The 21301-nt window shown below is 29.8% G+C and overlaps 1 protein-coding gene across 2 annotated transcripts; it reads left to right on the top strand.

The window, feature by feature from the left end:
* The first annotated feature begins 574 nt into the window (after nt 1-574).
* LOC109605186 (MAP kinase-activating death domain protein) lies at nt 575-20656 on the top strand. Of its 2 annotated transcripts, none has more exons than XM_049969601.1 (30): nt 575-792; nt 3784-3882; nt 4006-4219; nt 5801-6111; nt 6191-6365; nt 6645-6802; nt 7777-7911; nt 7966-8081; nt 8134-8315; nt 8370-8440; nt 8503-8617; nt 8823-8855; nt 9593-9678; nt 9731-9914; nt 9967-10304; nt 10358-10922; nt 11082-11318; nt 11410-11478; nt 11629-11808; nt 11862-12419; nt 12478-12660; nt 12715-12796; nt 12852-12985; nt 13840-13986; nt 14073-14564; nt 14627-14899; nt 14956-15123; nt 17565-17637; nt 17693-17739; nt 19318-20656. In XM_049969601.1, exons 3-30 carry the CDS (start codon nt 4091-4093, stop codon nt 19744-19746), a joined length of 5670 nt encoding a protein of 1889 aa, XP_049825558.1. In that variant the 5' UTR covers nt 575-792; nt 3784-3882; nt 4006-4090; the 3' UTR covers nt 19747-20656. The 2 variants fall into 2 exon arrangements, with proteins under 2 accessions (XP_049825558.1, XP_049825557.1); XM_049969600.1 differs by having other exon boundaries at nt 6182-6365.
* The last annotated feature ends 645 nt before the right edge of the window (nt 20657-21301 follow it).

Below are 21301 nucleotides of genomic sequence, written 5' to 3'. Positions count from 1 at the left end.
TCATCCTCATATTTATTGTTTTACTTTATTAAATTATTATTTATTTGTTATATATACATATTTTTTATTCCATTCAAAATTGAAATAAAGAATAATAATATTAATTATATACATATGCATGTGCAAATTTTTCTTGTCTAAAATTTAAACTTATCCTTGAATAAATGTAGGACATTTTGAGAAGGGAAACTTAACATATGAACGAAAATTTCGATTAAGAATAAGAATTTTTATTTTTTAATTAAAAATAAAGTCTTGCAGAATAGTGTATCGGATATTGTGAAAGTATACATGTTTTATACAAAATTTACATTTTTATAAAAATGTATGAAGTTGTAACATTTTATTACAAATATAAACAATTTTATTTTTTCGTTATTATTTTAAAAACTTCATCGAATAAAGCGCAAAAATTAATTCTGAAAAATTTACTTTGTGAATAATAGATGTATATGTAACTGGAAATATTAGCAAAATTATATTGACTAAAAATGTTTATTTGTAAACTATACAAAAGCCTGATAATAACCCACATGCTATGATAAGCTTGTGTGTGTAAAGGCAAATTGTTTTTAGCTGTTTTGGTTCTGTTTATGTGGCGTCGAGCAGGTGTGGGTTAATGTTTGCTTCTGTTTAGTATAATTTTTCAGTAAAACTAAAACCTTGTGAATTATGTAATTATTAGTAAGAATCGAAAGTGGCACAGAGATAACATATTGATTTTAATATTAGTGAATTATCATATGTGTTGATATACTGTAGCAATGGAATAAAATAATATATTTTCTTATCGTAAGTAGAACATTTAATTTACATTTAAAATATTTGTTATTTCTTCTGGATAGAAAGAAAATTTTTAGACATTTAATGATAGCAGCATTGAATATAGTAAAATTAATCAATTTATGTGTTTATCCTTAAAATTATGATATACGATATACTAGTAATTATTTGTTATTTTATTAAAATATCACAAATAACGATACATACATACATACATATTTGTCACAATTTATTTCAAGCAAATCATTTCCTCAACAAAAATCAAAGTTATTCAATTTATATATGATTGGCTAAGTAATGACACTAGCAAGATACTGCTGTTCATAAAGTATTATCTTTGGATTATAATTATTTTAAACAAAAATATTTAAAGAGGTAAATCTGAAACAAAGTAAATGTAAACTAACAAATTGAGTTGCGCTGATATAAACTATATCCGGTTTTCGAGAAATTAATTAGTGAATATTTGTCAAATGTGTTATAAATGTCGCAACACCGGACCAGTTTGCGTGATAAAAACCTGTTGCCACATCGGTACTAGTTTATATGGTTAATATGAGCTTTTCTATAGTAAAACTTCATAAAAATAGTTATAAGTTAATTTACATTTTTGAAAATGGTGAAGATATACTGGTATGGTCTATTATGTCAAGATGAATGAATGATTTTTATTCATGAAAAATGTTTGTCACATTCCAACAATTTTCAAACTACTCAGAGAAAGTAACCTAAAAATCCAAATAGACAAGTGTGAATTTTTACGCCAAGAAGTCTCATTTCTTGGACACCTTATAACACCTGAATGAATCAAACCCAACCCGGATAAAATTAAAGCAATAAAGGATTACCAAATACCTAAAAGCACTAAAGAGATCAAGGCATTTCTAGGACTCTTAGGATATTACCGGAAATTCATCAATGTGAAAATAAAACACACACCGGACTTTATAACATGTTTGGAAAATTGCTACTGATGAATCAACCCCTACTACAATATCTGGATTTTACGAAACCATTTAATCTAACTATAGACACCAGTGATTTCGCAATAGGAGCTGTTCTTTCTCAAGGATCCGTCAGAAGTGACAAACTAATGTTAGCTATCGTTTGGGCAACTAAATATTTTAGACCATGTCTTTTCGGATGAAAATTTAAAATCTTGTGAGACTGGCGCTTTAAAGCAAATTGAATAGTAATACAGACGCATTATCCAACATAAATGAAACAGAAAAGATGGACAAATACTTACAATTTTTTTGAGGACTACTAAATATCTTTATACCTCAAGATAACTCCGCAGAATATAAAACAAGGAAAATCCAGTATTCCGTATCCACTAAACATTAAATCATAGTAAAACCCATACATTATGCCACCATAAATCCAATCACAGAACAGATATTCTCTAATAAACACCGTATTTATGCTGAGAATTCGAAGAAAATATTGTTAATTTCTTTAAAAATTACATCGACTCCTGAAAGAAGAAAATACGGAATATATTTTGAAAACTTATACTCACTAATATGCGAAGTATTAATAACAAATTTAAGGACAGCTCATATGATCTAGTAAAGTATAATATTGTTGTTAAGGTTGTCAACAATACTGAAAGGCAGAAGAGCATAATAAAGGATTATTATGAAGGTTTCACAAACTACCGAGGAATAACAGAAATCGAAAAACACATAAGGAAGTACTTCTACTGGCCAACAATAATAACCGATTTCATAAATTTCTGCGAAATCACGGAAAGAAAAAGGACTATCCTATATCTTATAACCCACATGCTAAAATCTAAACCAGGGCTACAGAAAAAAGAAATAAACTCCTTTCCAGATTCAGTACCAAAACCATCCGAAAAAACCAATTAATAACAGTAAAAACTAACTAAAATCCGGTTCCTAAGAAAAATATCCGACATATTCCTAAAAAACTTGTAGGCCCGCATACTTCCACTCAGACTATTTCTTTCCAGAATACCAACAATCTCTCACAAAATTAAGACCGTAGACATAACATCAGAAAAAAGATAAAATCATCCTATAAAATTAAACAAACTACATAAAGTCACAAAATAAGACATACAATTGGAAACGATCTCACACATCCATCAGGGCAAAAACCACCTGTGGGTATCTCTAATTTTTATAATAACTACAATTGCAATTTTAATTAATATATTAATTAACAGAACAGATAAACCAGTGTGACTGTTCTGTGTGCACCGCTTTAGTCATTCTTATATATTGTGCAATCAATTTTTCATTCGTAATTATCTTGTAACGGGTACGCACTGTTTGGATGAGTATGTATTGCCTAGTTAATACTATTTTTAATAGGAGGTAGAGCTAGCTAATCTCCAACTGCAGTACATATTACTCATAATATTTAACCTTTACTTATTGTTTTACTGTTCTTAATTTTGATAGTAGGAATTTAATAAAAACTTATACTAACATATAAGAATGTGAAAGTGAAAATGGGAAGACATTAACCACATGTGAATCATTGGTCAGTTTGGAAAGGTTGCGTCATGTTGATACCTATATCATACTCAAATTCAAACATAAAGAGTCTCCTGCCATTCCGGTAACATATTTATTTAATTTATTATTATCTATTTAAAATTTATTTATTTGGATATCTTTATCTGTTGACAATCACGTGTACTGTGTGTGAATGAGTATTGTTCACTTCACTCCCTGCCTTGTGTGAATACAATATAGATTGTCAAAAACGTATGAACTCTTTTGGTGTTTTATTACCACAGTTTTTACTGTGAGAATAAAACACCAAAAACTTTAGTTAATCATATGCATAACGCCAGAAAGGTACAATCTCTTCCAAATTCATATAAAATAATACTATAATACTATAAAATAAATACCTTAGGTGTATGTAAAAATAACTGAAAATGTAATGTCGACTTAGAATAAATTAAAAGGAATTTAAATACATTTTGTTACAAGAGTAGAACTTGATATTATTATTTTTCAGGGGGACCGGATGATAAATGTTTGATCACATGACATTCCGTTAATTGCAAGACATGCCTCTAGGTATTTTATTTAATTGTTATTAAATTTATTATAGTAGGTAGGTATATTATGATTTTCATAGACATTGTAAAACATCTAATACTAACATTTTTGTAAAGTATTTTTAATAAATTTATAATATATTAGAATGTTAATCTTATATATTAACTGTAATTTACAGGGAGAATTATTAGAATATTACATCGATATGATCAAAGAAGTTATTTATTGGAAGAAAATTAGGTGACCATTCGATAATCATCACAATGTCGTTGGACAACGAAAGGCAGTTTTTGTGCCCCCGATTAATTGATTATCTAACAATTATAGGGGCGAGAGGGTCATCAAGTGCCGGATGCAATCCTAACCGACAACCTTCATCAAGTTCTATTCAAGTAAATAAATAAATATGAAGTATTTTATGTTATGTTGTTAATATAATATTATTTAATTATTTTATACATGGTACAAATTTTGATTTGAATAAATGAACCTTTAGTTAGTATTTAAAATGAGTCACAAATAAAATGCATCTTTGCTTTTTAAAAATTACAAATTAATATACATATTGAATTGTATCGACATACAGTGTTGTGAAAAATAATAAAGATACAGAAAAATGCAAATTAAACCAATCTTTTCAATAAATTTAAAAAAATATTTCAAATCCTTTAAGAAAAATAATTGATTTATAAAATTCATTAAACTTTCATGTGATATAAAATAGGACAAATTTCAGAATAGCCTAAAAAGTATATGTTTTAATGGATTTATTTACTATAATCTATTTAGCACTTACTTGCTATGTCTCATTTTTAATAACTGCCAAACACCGACGAGGGATCGAGTCTATCAACTTTTGGCAATTGAAGAGAGTTGGAGAATTGACTTTCACCCTTCCTCCACCAGGAACCAGATGGCTTCTTTATTAGTGACACTTTTACCTCACAATGTGCCACCTTCCATGTAGGTTTTGGATCGTTGGCTTGTTGAAACACCCATTGTTCCAGCTTTTTCTTTTAGGGATTATATTTTACTGTATTTTCGACAATTGTCTTCGAGTCATTTAAATTTTTCGCAATTTTCTGATATGAAATACCTTTTCTATGCAGTTGTTTTATTTACATTTCTTTGTTCAAAGGTGCAATGTTGTGCACTCCTCAATGGGAGTGGGAGCACAATATTTAAAGTTTTATCAATCAATTATCACACTAATTTGTGCACTTTTCACAGGTAATCCCACAAATGCTCAATGGGATTAAAATCCGGTGAACAAGAAAGCCATTCTAATTTGATCACACCTTCAATTTCCAAATAATTTTTCTGTTGGTATGTGGAGGAGCATTATCCTGCTTAAATATGAACGAATCCTTGAAAGCACTACTCCAGAGACTTATTACAGGTTATAGCATTAAATCCACATACTTTGACCGGATATTCTAAAATATTACACTTCCTCCTTTATATTTGGGGACCGGTTGGGCAGCATGTAGCCTAGCTTGACCTCTTAAAACAGGGACCCCCAATCATCCGATTGTAAGCCAATACTGGTCTCATTCGAAAATAATACAGTTTATTAATTTTCAACTCTCGTTGATAATTGTAGAACCCTTAACTGTATTCAGCTAAATAATTCGAGTGCGAAGTCTTTTCTTAAGAGTTGGGATGTTGTAAGATTTTTGTTTGCTATTTGAACTAAAAAATGGTTGATTTAACTATTACTGTACCTGGGATCAATAAAATTGACACTGCAGGAACCAATCTTACCGCGCATTTAACTATACAATTGCAGAAAATATATATTTAATCTTTGCTGTAATCTTTATTCTTGTCTGATTGTTTGTACCATTTTTTGATAAATAATCATAATTAAAAACACTTCAATTAGAGTATTTATAATTATAATTATTATATGACATTATTTATAATTTATTATATTAAAAACATGAATAGTAAAAACTTTCGTATAATTTAAGCCGCCTGAGCTTCTCCGTCGATATCCTATAGAGGACCACAAAGATTTTCCAATGCCTCTAGATATGGTATACTTTTGTCAGCCCGAAGGATGTTCTTCAGTAGGACCTAGAAAAACTGCTTTGCGTGAAGCCTCGTCGTTTGTTTTTACATTAACTGACAAAGATTCCGGAAAAACTAGATACGGAATTTGTGTAAATTTCTACAGGCCCATTGAGAAAATAAGTGTTTCTGCGAAAAGGACAAATACTACTTTAAGGAGGGATTCATGGAGGAAGAGCATGGAAAAAAGTTCAGATTCTGCTTTTTCCAGGTGTTTATTTTTGTTTAATGTTGTCATTAAAGGTTGGCATTTTCTTTGTGAATTGATAAATTTCTTTCAGTGACTATAGAAGTAGCAATGTTGGACCGAGCGACTCTGAGAAAGATTGTCCTAGTCGTAGAGACTCCGAAACACCCGGTCTCCATGTTTTACCAGCCCCTCGTTTAGGGGTAACAGGTCCTTCCAATGATTCAGAAAGTGGAGGAAGTTTATCGCCTTCTCCTAGAGCAAGTCGAAGGCGCCAAGTAAGTATATACATGACATTTTTATAGGAATTTTACCTGTTTGTCTTTTTAAATTGTAATTTAGTTACATATGATTTTCAACAAATTTTCCAAAATTATATATATTTTTAAGTTTGTTTTATTTTGACGAAATTAATTTTTTTGTAATATTTGGTGCAAAATATATCATCAATTGACTTTGTACTTCAAAGAACTGAAAAATTTATGTTTGAATGGTTTCATTTCTTTAAAGATTATTCAATTAATAATAAATGCTTGTTTTTGCTGTCTTGGTTATAGCGAATACGGAATCACTCTCTGACGTCATTGTGTCTGCTGTCGCATCATCCGTTTTTCACAATGTTTCGAGAGTGCCTATTTATTCTAAAAAAATTGATCGACGCATGTAACGAGTCGTCTCATCCGAGGCGCGTCGGTGGATCCAAACAGGCGTCACGGTAATAAAAATATATAATTTATTGAGGGATTATTCTCTTCCTTGTAATTTAATTACAATTATGTGATGAAATTAATCTGATGATATCTGTAATATTAAAATATTATTTAAATTAAACAGGAAAAATATTTAACGACATATATATTTTTGTCTACTAAAAATATAATTTTATACATTAGACTACATACCGATCAAAAAGTGTCTGATCCGATTGAATTTTTGAAAGAGACATCTTAGACGACAGAGACAGTAAAAGTCTCCCAGTCTCTGTCGTATACTATGACTCTCTCATAATTTAGTCGGATCAAACGCTTTTCGATCGATATTCACACTACAATAATATACACATTGTACATATGTATAATATGCATTTTATGTTGTTTCATTATAATAACATTTAGTATATCAAAATATTAAATATATTTATAATGTTTTATTTAATGAGACGGAAAAAATGTTTGTTTCTTCCTGTTACCCATAAAAGAATCGGTTCTTTTTAATGTCTTTATTTTTTTCTGATTAATCAAGCCGTGGAATGAAATGAAGAAGATCTGCAATTGAAACAAAAAACTGTGAAACAAATTGTATTATTACATATTTGTAGAAAAATATACAACAATTATTTAGTTTTTTGTAGTTAAATTTACCAGTAAATATACTAAATACATCCTATTATTTGTTAATTCTAATTGTAGGAATAGGGAGTTCACAACAATTTTCATTATTGCAGAATTAATCTAAAAACATTTGTTTCATTGATCAATTGATCATAAAAAATTTATGGTAATAAACATAATAAAATGCAGTTTAATCTCTGAGAATTTAAAACTTAAATGTATTTGTTATATTTTCTTAGTGCCATAGACAAATTCATGTATTTTATTTTTCCTTCTTAGAAAGATGGTTTTCATCTTAAGTGAATTATTCTGTCAAAAAATAAATGAGATGTAAATAGTTTTACAGTACAAATTTTAGCGATACTGTATGGAGTGTCCTTACTGGCCATTCTGGTGACGGTGCATCCTCTATAGTTCTTCATGATGTAAAAGAAATAGAAACTTGGATTTTGAGACTACTTTCATCTCCAGTTCCCATTCCTGGAAAAACTAAGTATAATTTCAATAAAAATCTTTAAATTTATAATATACAATATATTTTTTTTAGAATTGAGTTAGAAGTATTATCTCCGAGTGTATATGAGCCGTTGATATTCGCTTTGCCGAGTCATACGCGTTTCAGTCTTGTTGATTTTCCTTTGCATTTGCCACTTGAATTATTAGGTAATTTAGCAATATATTACAAAAATGATTATAAAGTGTTTTTTGATTGTAGGTGTTGATATGTGTATTAAGGTTTTGACAATAATCTTGTTAGAAAACAAAGTAGTTTTTCAATCACGGGATTACAATGCTCTGTCGATGTCGGTGATGGCATTTGTTGCCATGATTTATCCCTTGGAATACATGTTTCCTGTTATACCACTATTACCTACTTGTATGAACTGTGCTGAACAGGTTAGAAGTATAAAAAATGTCGTAACATGAATAATACCTTACAATTGTTATTAGTTGCTGTTAGCACCTACGCCCTTTGTAATAGGATTACCTGCAAGTTTTTTAATGTACAAAAAAAATTTTAAGTATGTTCAAAAATATATAATGTGGTTGTATATTAATATCTATATATATATATATATTTTAGATTACCAGATGATGTTTATTTAATAGATTTAGATTCTAATAAATTAATTTCTCCCTCTGAAGTGCCACCTTTGCCAGAACCTGAAGGAACTATATTAAAGAACCACCTAAAACAAGTAAGTATTTCTCTAGTTTACATTAAAAATTTTTAACTATTTTTTAAAAGTATTAAGTATGAGCCGTATGAAATATTTAACTAAATTTATTTATAATTCATAATTTGGGAATCTCAGTGTTCAAGAAGATTCCCAAATTTATAATTTTTTGCTTTTTAAATAAGAATGTTTTCTAGTTTTATCTAATCTTCTATATTTACTTAAGGCTATGCAACTAATGGACCAAGTTGGCACTGGCGTAAATATTGTTCATTTGTTTTTGCACTGCATGTTGATACACCTGTACTAATATACAGAGTAGTTTTAAGCTAGAACTTATATTACAGTATTAGAAATTTTACCTTGAATCGTAACATCCAATGAAATTTTATGAATTTTTTTAAAATGCATGATGTTTAAATTAATTAAATTAATCAATCCCATTTGATATATTAATATTAATAATTACAAAATTACATAAATAATTTCTTATATAATTATTACAAAATATTATGATAAGACAATATGTCAATAAAGCAAGAACTTTTCCAAAAAAATCACAATTTTTTTGTGTTGTCAGTATAAAGTTTTAAATATATGCGTTTTAATAAATGAATATTTATGACACTGAATAAATATGTGAACTGATTATTAACACACTATAAGCGGGTCGGATAAAAATACCCGTCTCGAGAACTGTTGATTGTTAGTGGACCGGGTAATTTTTACCTTTTTGAATGTAATGTAAATTTAATTTTAGAAACATAAGAGCAAATAAAATTGTTGTTAAATCGTTTTACAGTTTCGATTTGCTTATAGTAAAAAACCTAAATATCTTTAATTAAAAGTAAATAAATTTTTCTTATTGCTAATGTAGTCGTGAGATTGAGAAAACAAACTGTGATAGCTTAGAAAGCTTGATTTAAAAGTTTTTAGTAAATGTAGAACATTTGTTAACATATTCTATTTTTTTAAAACAATATATAAATGCTACAGGCAATGACTAGCCTTCAAACTCCATCTACATCTAGTAACCAGCTTCAACCTTCAAGAAGGGACAGTATTTCTGGTACTACCTTAAGGTAACATTAGCTAAAAAAATAAACCAAATAGACAAAATGATTTATTTTATAGTGTGAATAAACAAAATTCACCAGAACTACAAACGCCAATTGTGTCGCCGAAATTACCATTGTCACCCCAGTCACCAGTGCCTCCAAGGACTAATACCATTATAACATCTTCTCAAGCAATTTATAATCCTTTTATTTATGGAAGTGATATTGATTCTGTTGATGTTGCAACGAGAATAGCGATGGTAAATGATTTATTTATAGTTTATTAATTCATTTTTAAATATATATTTTTAGGTTCGATTCTTTAACTCACAAAATCTTCTAGCAAATTTCTCTGAGCATACAAGAACTTTGAGGTTGTATCCACGTCCCGTAGTTGCTTTTCAAATTAATAGCTTTCTCAGATCAAGACCGAGAGCTTCTCAGTTTTTAAATAGATTTGCAAGAACACAAGCAGTCGAGTTTCTTGCAGAATGGTCTTTAACTCCTACCAACGTCGCTTTTCAAAGAGTCCACACAGGAGTTTTAGATCCATCTTTAGTTGGTGATAAACCAAAATGGTATCTTCATAATTTAGAGCCCCTTAAATTTATCGTATGGGATGATGGTAGTTCTTTAAATGGCGCACTTAGGTAACAAATTATATATTTATGACATGATTGGAATTATAAAATTCTATTCACAGGTGTCTTCAATATCAAGAAAATCAACCAACTGATGAAAGTGGCTCCGATTCTGAAGAAGTGGATAGCACTAGTTCCAGTTATTCATCACTCAGTGACTTTGTTTCAGAAATGCAATCTTCTGATTTATCACCAAGTTGTATGTCTTATCAGGAGCAGAGAAAAGCTACTGCTCGAAACATATCTATTTGTTCTAATGTAGACGTGGCACAAGTTTACAAACCTCCTTCTGAATTACACTATCCAGACGGTGAAGTTCCCGTTACTAGATCAGACTCACCACAATCTTCATCTAGTAGTGATTCAGATTTAAGTTCACCTTCATTTAACCGTGACTCAGAAATTGAATACAACAGTAAAAATAAGAGTGAAACTATCAAATCGACCTCTAAAGTTGATAAAGAGGAGAGCGGAAGTTGTGAAAATGAATCCGATTCTAATTCTACAATGACACCAAAAACTACAGTTAGTATGAATACTGTAAAGACTGAATCTGCTAGCAGTACCAATAGTGAATCACTAGATAGACCATCAACACCTAGGAAAACTAGAAGATCTGTCACGCCGGTAAGTGTTAGCATAGTTTTCATGATATTGTTGAAAAATATTTTAATAAGGTCACAACAAAATTTACAGAATAAAATGATAATATTATGAAAGAATGAACAGATAATGTTCAAAGTTCAAAGTATCAAAAGTCACATGATATAGCGAATATTGTTATAGGTTCCACCAATTACCCCTATACTTCAAAAGCAACCCAGTATTGGAAATGTATTCGTTAGAACATCAAGTTTTGGTTCTTCTTCTGGTGGTAGTTCAGCTCCTTCAACTGCAGGAAGTGTACAACGTCAAAGCAGCCAAGGATCACTTTTCGAGCAATTTGCTTCTCAAGCTAAAGAATTGGTCAAGGAAACAACTCGACAAAGTAGTCAAGATGGTTTATTAGCACAAATGGATAAGGTATTGTTATTTATTATACCTACATTTATACTTTCAACTTTTATAGAAGCACACAGTAAATTTTATGTCCTATATACATATTTTTCTATAGTTAAAATTACAAGCCAAAGAAAAATTAACCGAAGCAGAGGAAAGCAATATATTTGCTCCATTTGATAAGGTTTGTAGTTTTTGGTTTATGCTTTTCACTTAATTAATTCATTTCTTTGTAATGATGTATATCGATATATATTGAATGTTATATTATTAGAAATTCATGCACACCTGTAACAATATAATGAAATGCAATATATATGAAATTAAATTTTAGTTGACTGTACACGCAAAGAAAGCTGCGGAAGAAGCAACAAAAAGTGTTCAAGAAGCAAGTAAAACTGCTACAGCTGTAAGCAAAAATACATTTGAGGATTTAACTTACGTTGGTAAATCTACGTTAGATGATCTTACTAAAAGTGCAAAGGAAGTGGTCACCAAAAAAGGATTGCTTAGAGTAAAAATCAATATTTTTTTATTAATATTTTGTCTAAGTAAACATTATTTCAGGCTGACTCATTTAATAAGTCTTCTGAAGGAAGGAAAGATTCAACTAGCAGTAATACGTCAATTGTAGCCACTTCAGGGAACGTGTTCTCAGGAGCCAGTCGAGATTTTTTCTCTAACTTTAGTCCAGATCTTAATGGAATTGCAACAAGTACTACAAATATTTTTTCCGATTTATTCGGAAGCAAAAAGGAAACTCCAAAACCAACCCAATCCATTCAACAACAGAAACCGAAAGAAACAAAGATAAGTATGTTTGGTCCATTTCAAAGAGGTCCTAGGGGATTAGCTGAAAAAAGTCCCTTAATAAAACATACTCCAAGAAAACAAGATGAAATTCATAGGAAACAATCTATAGATAAATCGGCAACCAACAGTGAGAATCAAACCTTTTTGAAGGATGTTATCAATCAGGTCTTGGAAGGTGAAGGTGTGGGATGGTTGAAATTAAATAGGTTGAAAAAGTTAATGGAGGATGAATCTTATCGTAATTTTGTTTTAAGTAAATTGAACAAAACCTTAGATAGAAAAATTGCTCCAGATGATCATATCGATGATGTGGTGTGTAATTAATATAAATTAATTAGAAAAAACTCAATTTGAAAATTATTTTTTCTAGTGTATTACAAAGCCTGTTTGGAAGGGTATGTTGAAAGTATTGCAAGCAATAGTACATGGTTTGGAAGTAACTTTTGGGAATTACGGATTAGGAGGAATGGCTTCAGCATTTCAATTACATGAAATTGCTCATACTCATTATTGGAGTAAAGAGTTAGCAGACTATAATACCGACATAACTAGTGTAAGTTTTAAATTTTTTTGTTTATTGGAATCTGTAATAAATAACTTTTTATAGAGTTCTAGTCCAAGATCTCCACAGAGTCCAAGATTATCTATACAATCTGACTGGGAAAATTCAAGGAAGTCATCACATTCAGGTATTTTTCTGTATTTCTGTTAGCTGTCATAAAAAATGTTTTGTATAATTTTTAGAGCCACCTGAAGTTAGATTAATTCAGGGAGATGAATCAGATAAAGATCAACATTCAACTGCAGAGATGTTTAAGGATATGTTGACACAAAAGAAGAACTTACTGCTCAGTAAACTAACATCGTTTGATTCTGATGTGAGTATTAAATGGGTTGTTAGCATGTTCATGTTGCTACAAGTCAATGTAATAGACATATTAAAACAAAAATATAATATAATATTAGATTAAAACGAACACATTTTTTTATTATTAAATTATTTTTCATCCGATTTTATATTTTTTTTACGATTTTTACGATTTTTACGATTTTGTGCAGTAGAGTGATAGACCTCTCCAAAGAAAAAATAAATATATTTCACTCAATTGTATGGGGTTTTTCGAATTTTTTCCCAGTTTAATTTAGAACTGCACATTTAAAAAATAGGTTTGAATCTGAATTTTTAAAGTAAAAATGAGTGAATAAAATGAGTCGATAAAAAGCGATTGTTACTAATTTAATAATGTTGTTTGAGGAGTAGTCTTTTCTTATACAGATAACAGAACAAGAAAATAATTAATTAACGACTCATTTTCGTATAGAGATTTTTAAGACAAAATTACTTTTTTTGATGCCCTGTACAACCCCTATCAGTTTGTCGCAATAATTATCAAATTCACATCATTCAAATCCTTCAAAATTTAAATGAAATTAAAAAAAACGATCAAAATATGACAATGGGTTGAATGAAAGAAAAAGACCAATCGAGGAAGATCTTCCTGGGAATGGATTGGATTTGCGGTTGGATCCGTTAACCTCCCATTGCCACTGACATATCAATTTATGTATATAAGAAAAGTAACCACATAACTATCACCTAATTAACTTGAACAAATAATTAATAATGTGTAAGGTTGAGAAAGATATTGATATAATTATATAATAAAATAAAATAAATAAATCTAAATAAATGTTTGTTAGTAAATGCTTGTAATACATGTTGTGCAAACAGGCTGAGGGCACTATGCATGGGTCTGGAGGCACCGTTTCACCATCAACAGGTTCTATAACCACAGGCCCTGCATGCGGATTAAATCGTGGCGGTACGCAGGCTTCTTTCCGGTCCACTGTCTCAGATACCGAAGTTGAAACTCTGCAGGTACATAAAATTGTGCTTTAAGCTTAAGTCGTTTTAAATTTGTTTACTTAATTTTACGTTTCAACTGTTTTTTTTTTTATTTTCAGTTTCCTAAGATTGCCAAACAGAGAACTGCAAGTGTGTGGTCCAGTAAATCGTCTCTAGGTTCAGGGTTTAGGTATCACGCGGGACAGATGGTTAATACAGTAACTTCACCTTCTCCCGATGCGCCTCGGACATACTTATTTGAGGGATTAATTAATAAAGAGAGATCTAGCTTATGGGACCAAATGCAATTTTGGGAAGATGCTTTCTTGGACGCAGTATCCCAAGAAAGAGATATGATAGGAATGGATCAAGGTCCAAGAGAGATGATGGAGAGGTACAAGGGCTTAAGTGATACTGAGCGAAAGAGACTTGAGCATGAAGAAGATAAACTATTAGCAACCATGTTATATAATTTGACAGCGATTTTGGTCATGTTGAACTGTAACAAAGAAGAAGTGAAAAGAAAAATTAGAAGATTGTTGGGAAAAAGTCATATTGGTTATGTATATAGTCAAGAAGTTAATCTGTTATTAGATCAAATTCATCACTTGGTAGGTGTATTCAAATATGTTTATTTTTAAGTAAAATCATATTATTCTCTGTTTCATTTTAGAATGGAAATGATATTGATTTGAAACCACTTGGATCGAGGTTACTACATAGACAGAGTTTCACAGTTCATCAGGGTGTTGACGGAGGTGGTGAATTGAGATTTATGGAAGTAAGAGATGATGGGTTAGTTTTGAGATCAGTTTCGGGGGTAATTGTTGAACGTTGGTGGTTTGAAAGGCTTGTAAATATGACCTATAGTCCTAAAAATAAGGTATTATGCTTGTGGAGAAGAAATGGACAACAGACTCAGCTTCATAAATATTACACTAAAAAGGTAATATAACCTACGAACGATTTGCCAGTAATATAATGGGAATTTATTTATTCCAGTGTAAACAATTGTATTATTGCATTAAGGATGCCATGGAACGAGGCGGAGTGGCAGGTACTGCTCCAGAATTAGGCGGCGAGTTTCCTATTCAGGATATGAGTACCGGGGAGGGGGGTCTGTTGCAGGTCTGCATGGAAGGTGTTGGACTTCTCTTCGCTAACAGCAAGGTACAACATCGCCGACAATGTTCTATTTTCTCTTCCAACAATTTTGTCACAGTGTATATTGCGTATATATTTACATATATTAATGGCTACATTGGTTTGACTTAAGCGACTTTGTATACAGATTATATATTAAGTTTATTCATTGGACACTTGTCTGGGTTGGGCAGAAATCATACTTAAATTGGCCCAATTTCCATATATATATGCCCGGTACGTTTTTCATAAAATAAATAAATTTTATATATATATATATATATATATATATATATATATATATATATTAAATTTACTATTTAATTATAAATTGCGTTGCCAATTAAGTTGGCAATTAATACAAAATATACTATTTGGAATATTAAATATGTTGCTGCTATATAGATCATGAGAAATTCTTAAATTTACTAAAAAATTTTTGTATAAAAACTTGGAACTTTTAAATTGAAATACGGAAACCGAGATGTGATTCATCAGCTAACCGATATAAAATCTAAGATAAATGTACCAATTATTATACTAGATATCATTTTAGTTTGACTTCTGCCCTCCTGAATTGTATTCTGATGACTGTTAAATGTTGTCGGTGCGCTGTGACATGTGCATTTGTTTTTTGCAAGGACCACTCAAATTTTCTACTTGCTCTGCCACTCGCTCGGTGCCATCTTGCATTTGTTTTTTTACATCTACTATACATCAATAGTGTCAATATTTCGTTATGATTTGTAAATTTTCTCCTATTAGTTATTTTTTATCAGTTTAAATTCAAGTGTGTGTAGGTGGCCTCTCTGCGACGTAACTGACTCGATAGAGAGACATTCTGTCGAATCCCATCCTAAAGGTAGTAATATTTTATATATGTTATTTTTTTATTTATTTTTCTCTAGGCTTATTTGTCAGGGTCAACGGCCGAGGGTAAGTAGTTATAAACACGATCCAAATTTAGTTTTTTTCTATACTCTTACGTGATGGTAACTAATGTAATTATGTTTATAACTTATCAAATGAATTAGTTTTAAATGAACACGATCATCAAAATTAAAAAAATAGTTTACTTATAAAAAGATATGTTATGATTAAAATTGCCCTGCCTTTAGGCATATTTTTTTCAGAAGAAATCAATTTTTTTCATTTTTGAAAATAGGTTTATAGTGTATGTTATGTATCTTAATAAAAGGCCGACCATTAAAAACTAATTTAATTTTATTAATGTATCACAGTTAAGCTAATTAGATGAAACACATATTAATTTTATAAAATTAAAAAATATTCCCTATCAATTCATATGCATTGATTTATTTTTATTTTATATTAAAATGTGACAATTGGACCATTTTACAAAAAAAAAAAAAATATATATATATTATTGATAATTGTAGATAATCGACGACATTTCATTTTAATATTTAAATTAATATTTTGCATGAAATGCTGAATGTGCCAACAAATTAGTTTCTATATGAATGCTGGATGTATATTTTTCTTTTTTCTCTATTTATCTTTCTAGTAAATGAGTGGTCACTTTGTGGCAATGAGATGTCTAGATTGACAGAAAATGTGTTTGATACATTACTAGTGGAAACTATTCTGAATGTCTAGACATCTCGCTAAAGCTCAGGAACTTTTGAGATGGTCCTTGGAAACGACAAAAAATTAATTGATTAACTAATGTCTGTGTTGATTTTTTTTGTAACCCTGTTCATCTCTATCCACCATCGATACGTCCAATGGCTAAAATTCAGGATTTTGAGGTATATAGAAACAATCAGGTCTATATAACATTAACTATATTTTTTGGTCGTTAGTTTAGTAAATTAGTTTTTATTATTTTACAATTATTTATTTATTTTTTAATTTTACGTTTTTGTTGGATTAGTTCACGCTTATTACTGTTTCTTAAGTAGTGAAATTGCATCTCAATTTTCCGACACCCAAATTTAAGCATAGTATACACGAAATTCCATCAGTTTTGAATCTGCGTATTCGACCTGGATTCAAGGCGCACAAATTACTTATTACACGACACACTTTGTAGTTTCAGTAGTAGTGTGTTCTGCTTCCAAAAATTAACGGTTAAAAGCATGATCAACGCAATAAACAAACAACACAAACTTTTTTCAATCACTACCCAAACACCGCATATTACTACCACGTACACATCAATACAATGTGAATTAGTCAATGATATTACAGCGTAGGTTCCATATTACATCAGAGGCAAACCATCTCAATAGGGCCTGGCTGGCTTTGTGGCTAGTTTATTTATTTATAAGTTATTTTAATGTGACTGCTAACTGCCACCGGCATGCGATAACTCTCTATCTATTGCTTTGCTTTAAAACGATTTTGGAGCAGACTTTTTAGATGTTTTTTTTTCTGTTTTTCTTCATTTTTTATTTTTTGAGTTTTGGGTTGTTAATTTACAATCTGTTCGGGATTTTTTGCAGTTTTTCGTAAGGATCGACCATATTAGGAAGTGTTTTACGCAACAAGGAAGCATATTTATCATTGAAGAATTCAGTAAGTAATATTCATTAAATATTATAAAATAGATTTTTAATCTTAATTTTTTCAGACCCAAAAACGAGGCATGTTATTCAAAGGAAATATAAATCACCTATGGTGAGTTACCCTATATAAATAATTAATTACATTTAGTTCTCTTAATTAAAAAAAGTATTTTATTATTTATTTTGATGTTATAGGCTCCTCAGTTATTATTAATTTTCCACCGGATTTTTTCCATTTGCATGACCCGGAATATACATGAGCTTAAAGAATCACGAACTGCATGAGTATTTTTCTCATAGTGTAAGGCACACTTATTTTAATTTTATATTCTCATATGTAGTTAAAACTACAACCAAAATGTACATAATCTTAATTAATTAAAATAACAAATCGATGCTAACAAACGTGATATAAAATATATTAAGTTTAAAAAAAACTTTTTTGGTTTTAAATAGTTTTCGTTCGCCAGTTTCGGTCTTAATAAACCATCATCGATTAACACATACACACACACTGTTTTATTCCCTTACATATTTGTTTAACACATATACAATGTGGCCTATTTGAAAGCGATAAATTTTTTTTCGATTGTAAAGCATGTAAATTTGTACTTATAGGCAAAATATCACGATTTTTGGCCAAATCAAAACTTACAAGGTAATTTTTTAGACATGAATATTAAAGAAGCCATACTAGTAATTTTTTTCTGGCAAATCTGAACTGGGTATATAATAAATGAATTTATTTTTTTAAGCCAGGGAAAATCAAGGCTATGGAAAAAGCCTATAAAAAATTGCACAAATTATTTTAATTTTAGACAATATTGGAATATTATACTAATTAATTATATTAAAACTCGTAATACTCAAATTTTATTTCCTTTCACCTCTCATCATATCTTTTTCGTAAATTTGTGGTTACTTTTCTCAATTCTTTACTGAGATAATTTTTTACATGACTTATAAATTCTACTACGAATTTATGGAAAAGATATAATAAATGCTTAATTTTTTATTAAATTTTACACCAGGATACCTATGTTAGGGCGTCAAAAAAATTACCCAGTATATTTTGGTTTCGTACCAAAAAACGTGATATGTCTGTTGTCTATAAGTATGTATTTTCATATTTGTCAAAATCTTACATTTTATGTGGATGTCTCATTTTAAAATGGTATATATAAATATATAGCTAGTTGGTAATGTCCTTTACTGAGGTTGTGGTATCCTTTATTGGTTATAGGAAAATTATTATTAATTTGTTATTTACTAGATGGTACTGATGTTCTGTTTCTTTTTAATATGGTATTATATTTTAAGATTTGTGATAATTTTGTATTTTACATTAATTGGTGATGGTTTATAGAAGCAAATAAAAGTTATTTTAAACTGAGGAAGTACGTTAATTAATTAATTTAAAATTCTCAAAACGATATCATATTTCTGTTATTTAGTTATTTGGCGATCGTGCACTTTTTAAAATTAAAATATCATTAGTAGATTATAATCTATATGCTTTATTTATCGTATATATTATTTTTTAAAGCACCCTAGTGATTGTTATGTAATTAATATGTTGTTTTGTTTAATGAATGTACCGTTTTTTCAAGAAAATAGATAAATGTCAGTTTTATTGTTAACATAGACTAGGCATTTTAAATTTTAGATATATAATAAGAAATTTTTTTAGGCTGATCAGATTTGCTACTCAGTCCTCTGCGTGTTTTCCTACGTTGCTGCAGGTTCAGACAAATCGGTTGCTCCTCAACTTACGAAACCTAAGTCAACACATCTGCCCCTGAGTTGTGTCCGCCCTATATTATCTCCTCAAGATTCCCCACATAATCTATCACACAAATCGACGTCTAGCCCGCAACAGTTACAGGCGGCTCCTCCACCTTCAAGCCCTGAACCTGGATCAGTGACACCGGTGGGGGGACCTCCAAACTACCCACCTCCTGCATTACCACCTGGTGTGGCGCCACCAGCTCAACCTCCTGGAGGTAGGACTTATATAGTGCCTGTGCAATTGGCTAGTTCTAAGCCACCACCAGTTCCACAGAGATCTATGTCGTTAAGTTCGGCGCAGCCACCGCCGACACCGCCTAGGCCCAAGTGATATGGTTTAGGAACAATTTTATGATAGTTTTAAATTAAATTATTATTTATCAATATATTTTTAATTTAGTACATTTGATAGTTACAGTTACTGTTAAATAATGTTTATGAACTGAATTACGTACATAATAGAGCGTATAATTTTTATTAACTCTAAATGGTAAATGAATAGAGTTTGAGAACATTTTAAGGTGTTGATGAAGTATTCATCATATATTACTGATATTAATTAAAATAAATATTCACCTCTATCACATAAACACAAATTGCAAATACATATATATATATATATATATATATATATATATATATATATATATATATATATCATACTAAATGGCTAAGCAAATAAAATTTAATTACATACTTATATACAAATTCCGTTCCCAATAAATCATATAAAATAAAATTTTGATTTTATCCATGAAAGTATATTTCCATGGCGCTTATTTTATATAAGAGAAAATTTTCATTATTATTTATGATTATTCTTGAGTACTTTAAGGTACAAAAATGTTTACATTTTCTGCTATTTGTTCTTTTTTTTCTGATAAACCCATATCATATTGATTGTGTGATAGATGTAACATACATTAATGTTTCCATAATTCCTTTAAACAGCAACATTTCTGTACTAATGTTCTGTAAAGATGTGCAATAAACGTAAATTGATAAGCTAGTTTTTATTTTTAATAATTAACAAAGAATTGTAGTCATTAATCAAATATTAATGAATAATAAATTTGTGCCTATTAGTATCAACTAAACAGATATGTGTGGAATATTCTTGTAAATCAATTGAATGTAACCTTTCCTGTAATTATGAACTGATTATGTTATATTGTTTTCCTCGAAGATGCTTGTACTTTTCATATTCATATTTTAAGTTTACAATAAAGTAAATATGTTAATAATAGAATTTTATTTACAACAAACTGGTCACAATTTACTCCCGGATGTACCAATATTATCACATCAACAGCAGAAGATGTACTAGATAGTACCATAGTGGAACACTGAATGTGTTAAAGCAATTGAATCCAAAAACACTTCTCTAACAAGTGTGAAAAGACATAATACGGTATTAAATCGGACAGAGTTTAAAAAACATAGGGAACAAATTCTCCAACCTAGTTAATATAGAAAAATATCAGGAAAATGAAAGGTCTTAATAATAACGCAATATCACAATTAATCAGAAACAACCAAAACATAATAAATAGTAAAGAAATAGTGGAGACACTAGTAGATATTTTCAAGGAAAACTTTGATGACAACTAAACTGCAGACTTTTTTCCTAAACGATAGTCAGAAGCTCACATAATCCTAATTCTAAAACCAGGAAAAAACCAATGTGATCCTCAATCTTACAGACCAATTGCATTAACATCAACAATGTTCAAAGTACTAGAAAAAATGATCAATAAAAGATTAATGTGGTCCCTAGAAATAAACAATGAGCTAACAAATGCACAAAGTGGGTTTCGTCAAGGAAGGACAAAGCCTATGACATAGCGTGAAAACATCATTTCATCTAAAATTTTCTCAATCAAAGA

This window comes from Aethina tumida, chromosome 7 (genome assembly GCF_024364675.1).
Source record: "Aethina tumida isolate Nest 87 chromosome 7, icAetTumi1.1, whole genome shotgun sequence".
Taxonomy (NCBI): domain Eukaryota; kingdom Metazoa; phylum Arthropoda; class Insecta; order Coleoptera; family Nitidulidae; genus Aethina; species Aethina tumida.
The sequence above is the reverse complement of the archived record's forward strand: the minus strand, read 5'-3'. Positions and strand labels throughout refer to the sequence as shown.

Coding starts and splice junctions, on each gene's coding strand:
- LOC109605186 (XM_049969600.1), top strand. CDS start 4,091: ATGTCGTTGGACAACGAAAGGCAGTTTTTGTGCCCCCGATTAATTGAT. Junction 9,915..9,966: donor TTGCAACGAGAATAGCGATG/GTAAATGATTTA, acceptor ATATATTTTTAG/GTTCGATTCTTTAACTCACA. Junction 11,319..11,409: donor TATTAGCACAAATGGATAAG/GTATTGTTATTT, acceptor ATTTTTCTATAG/TTAAAATTACAAGCCAAAGA.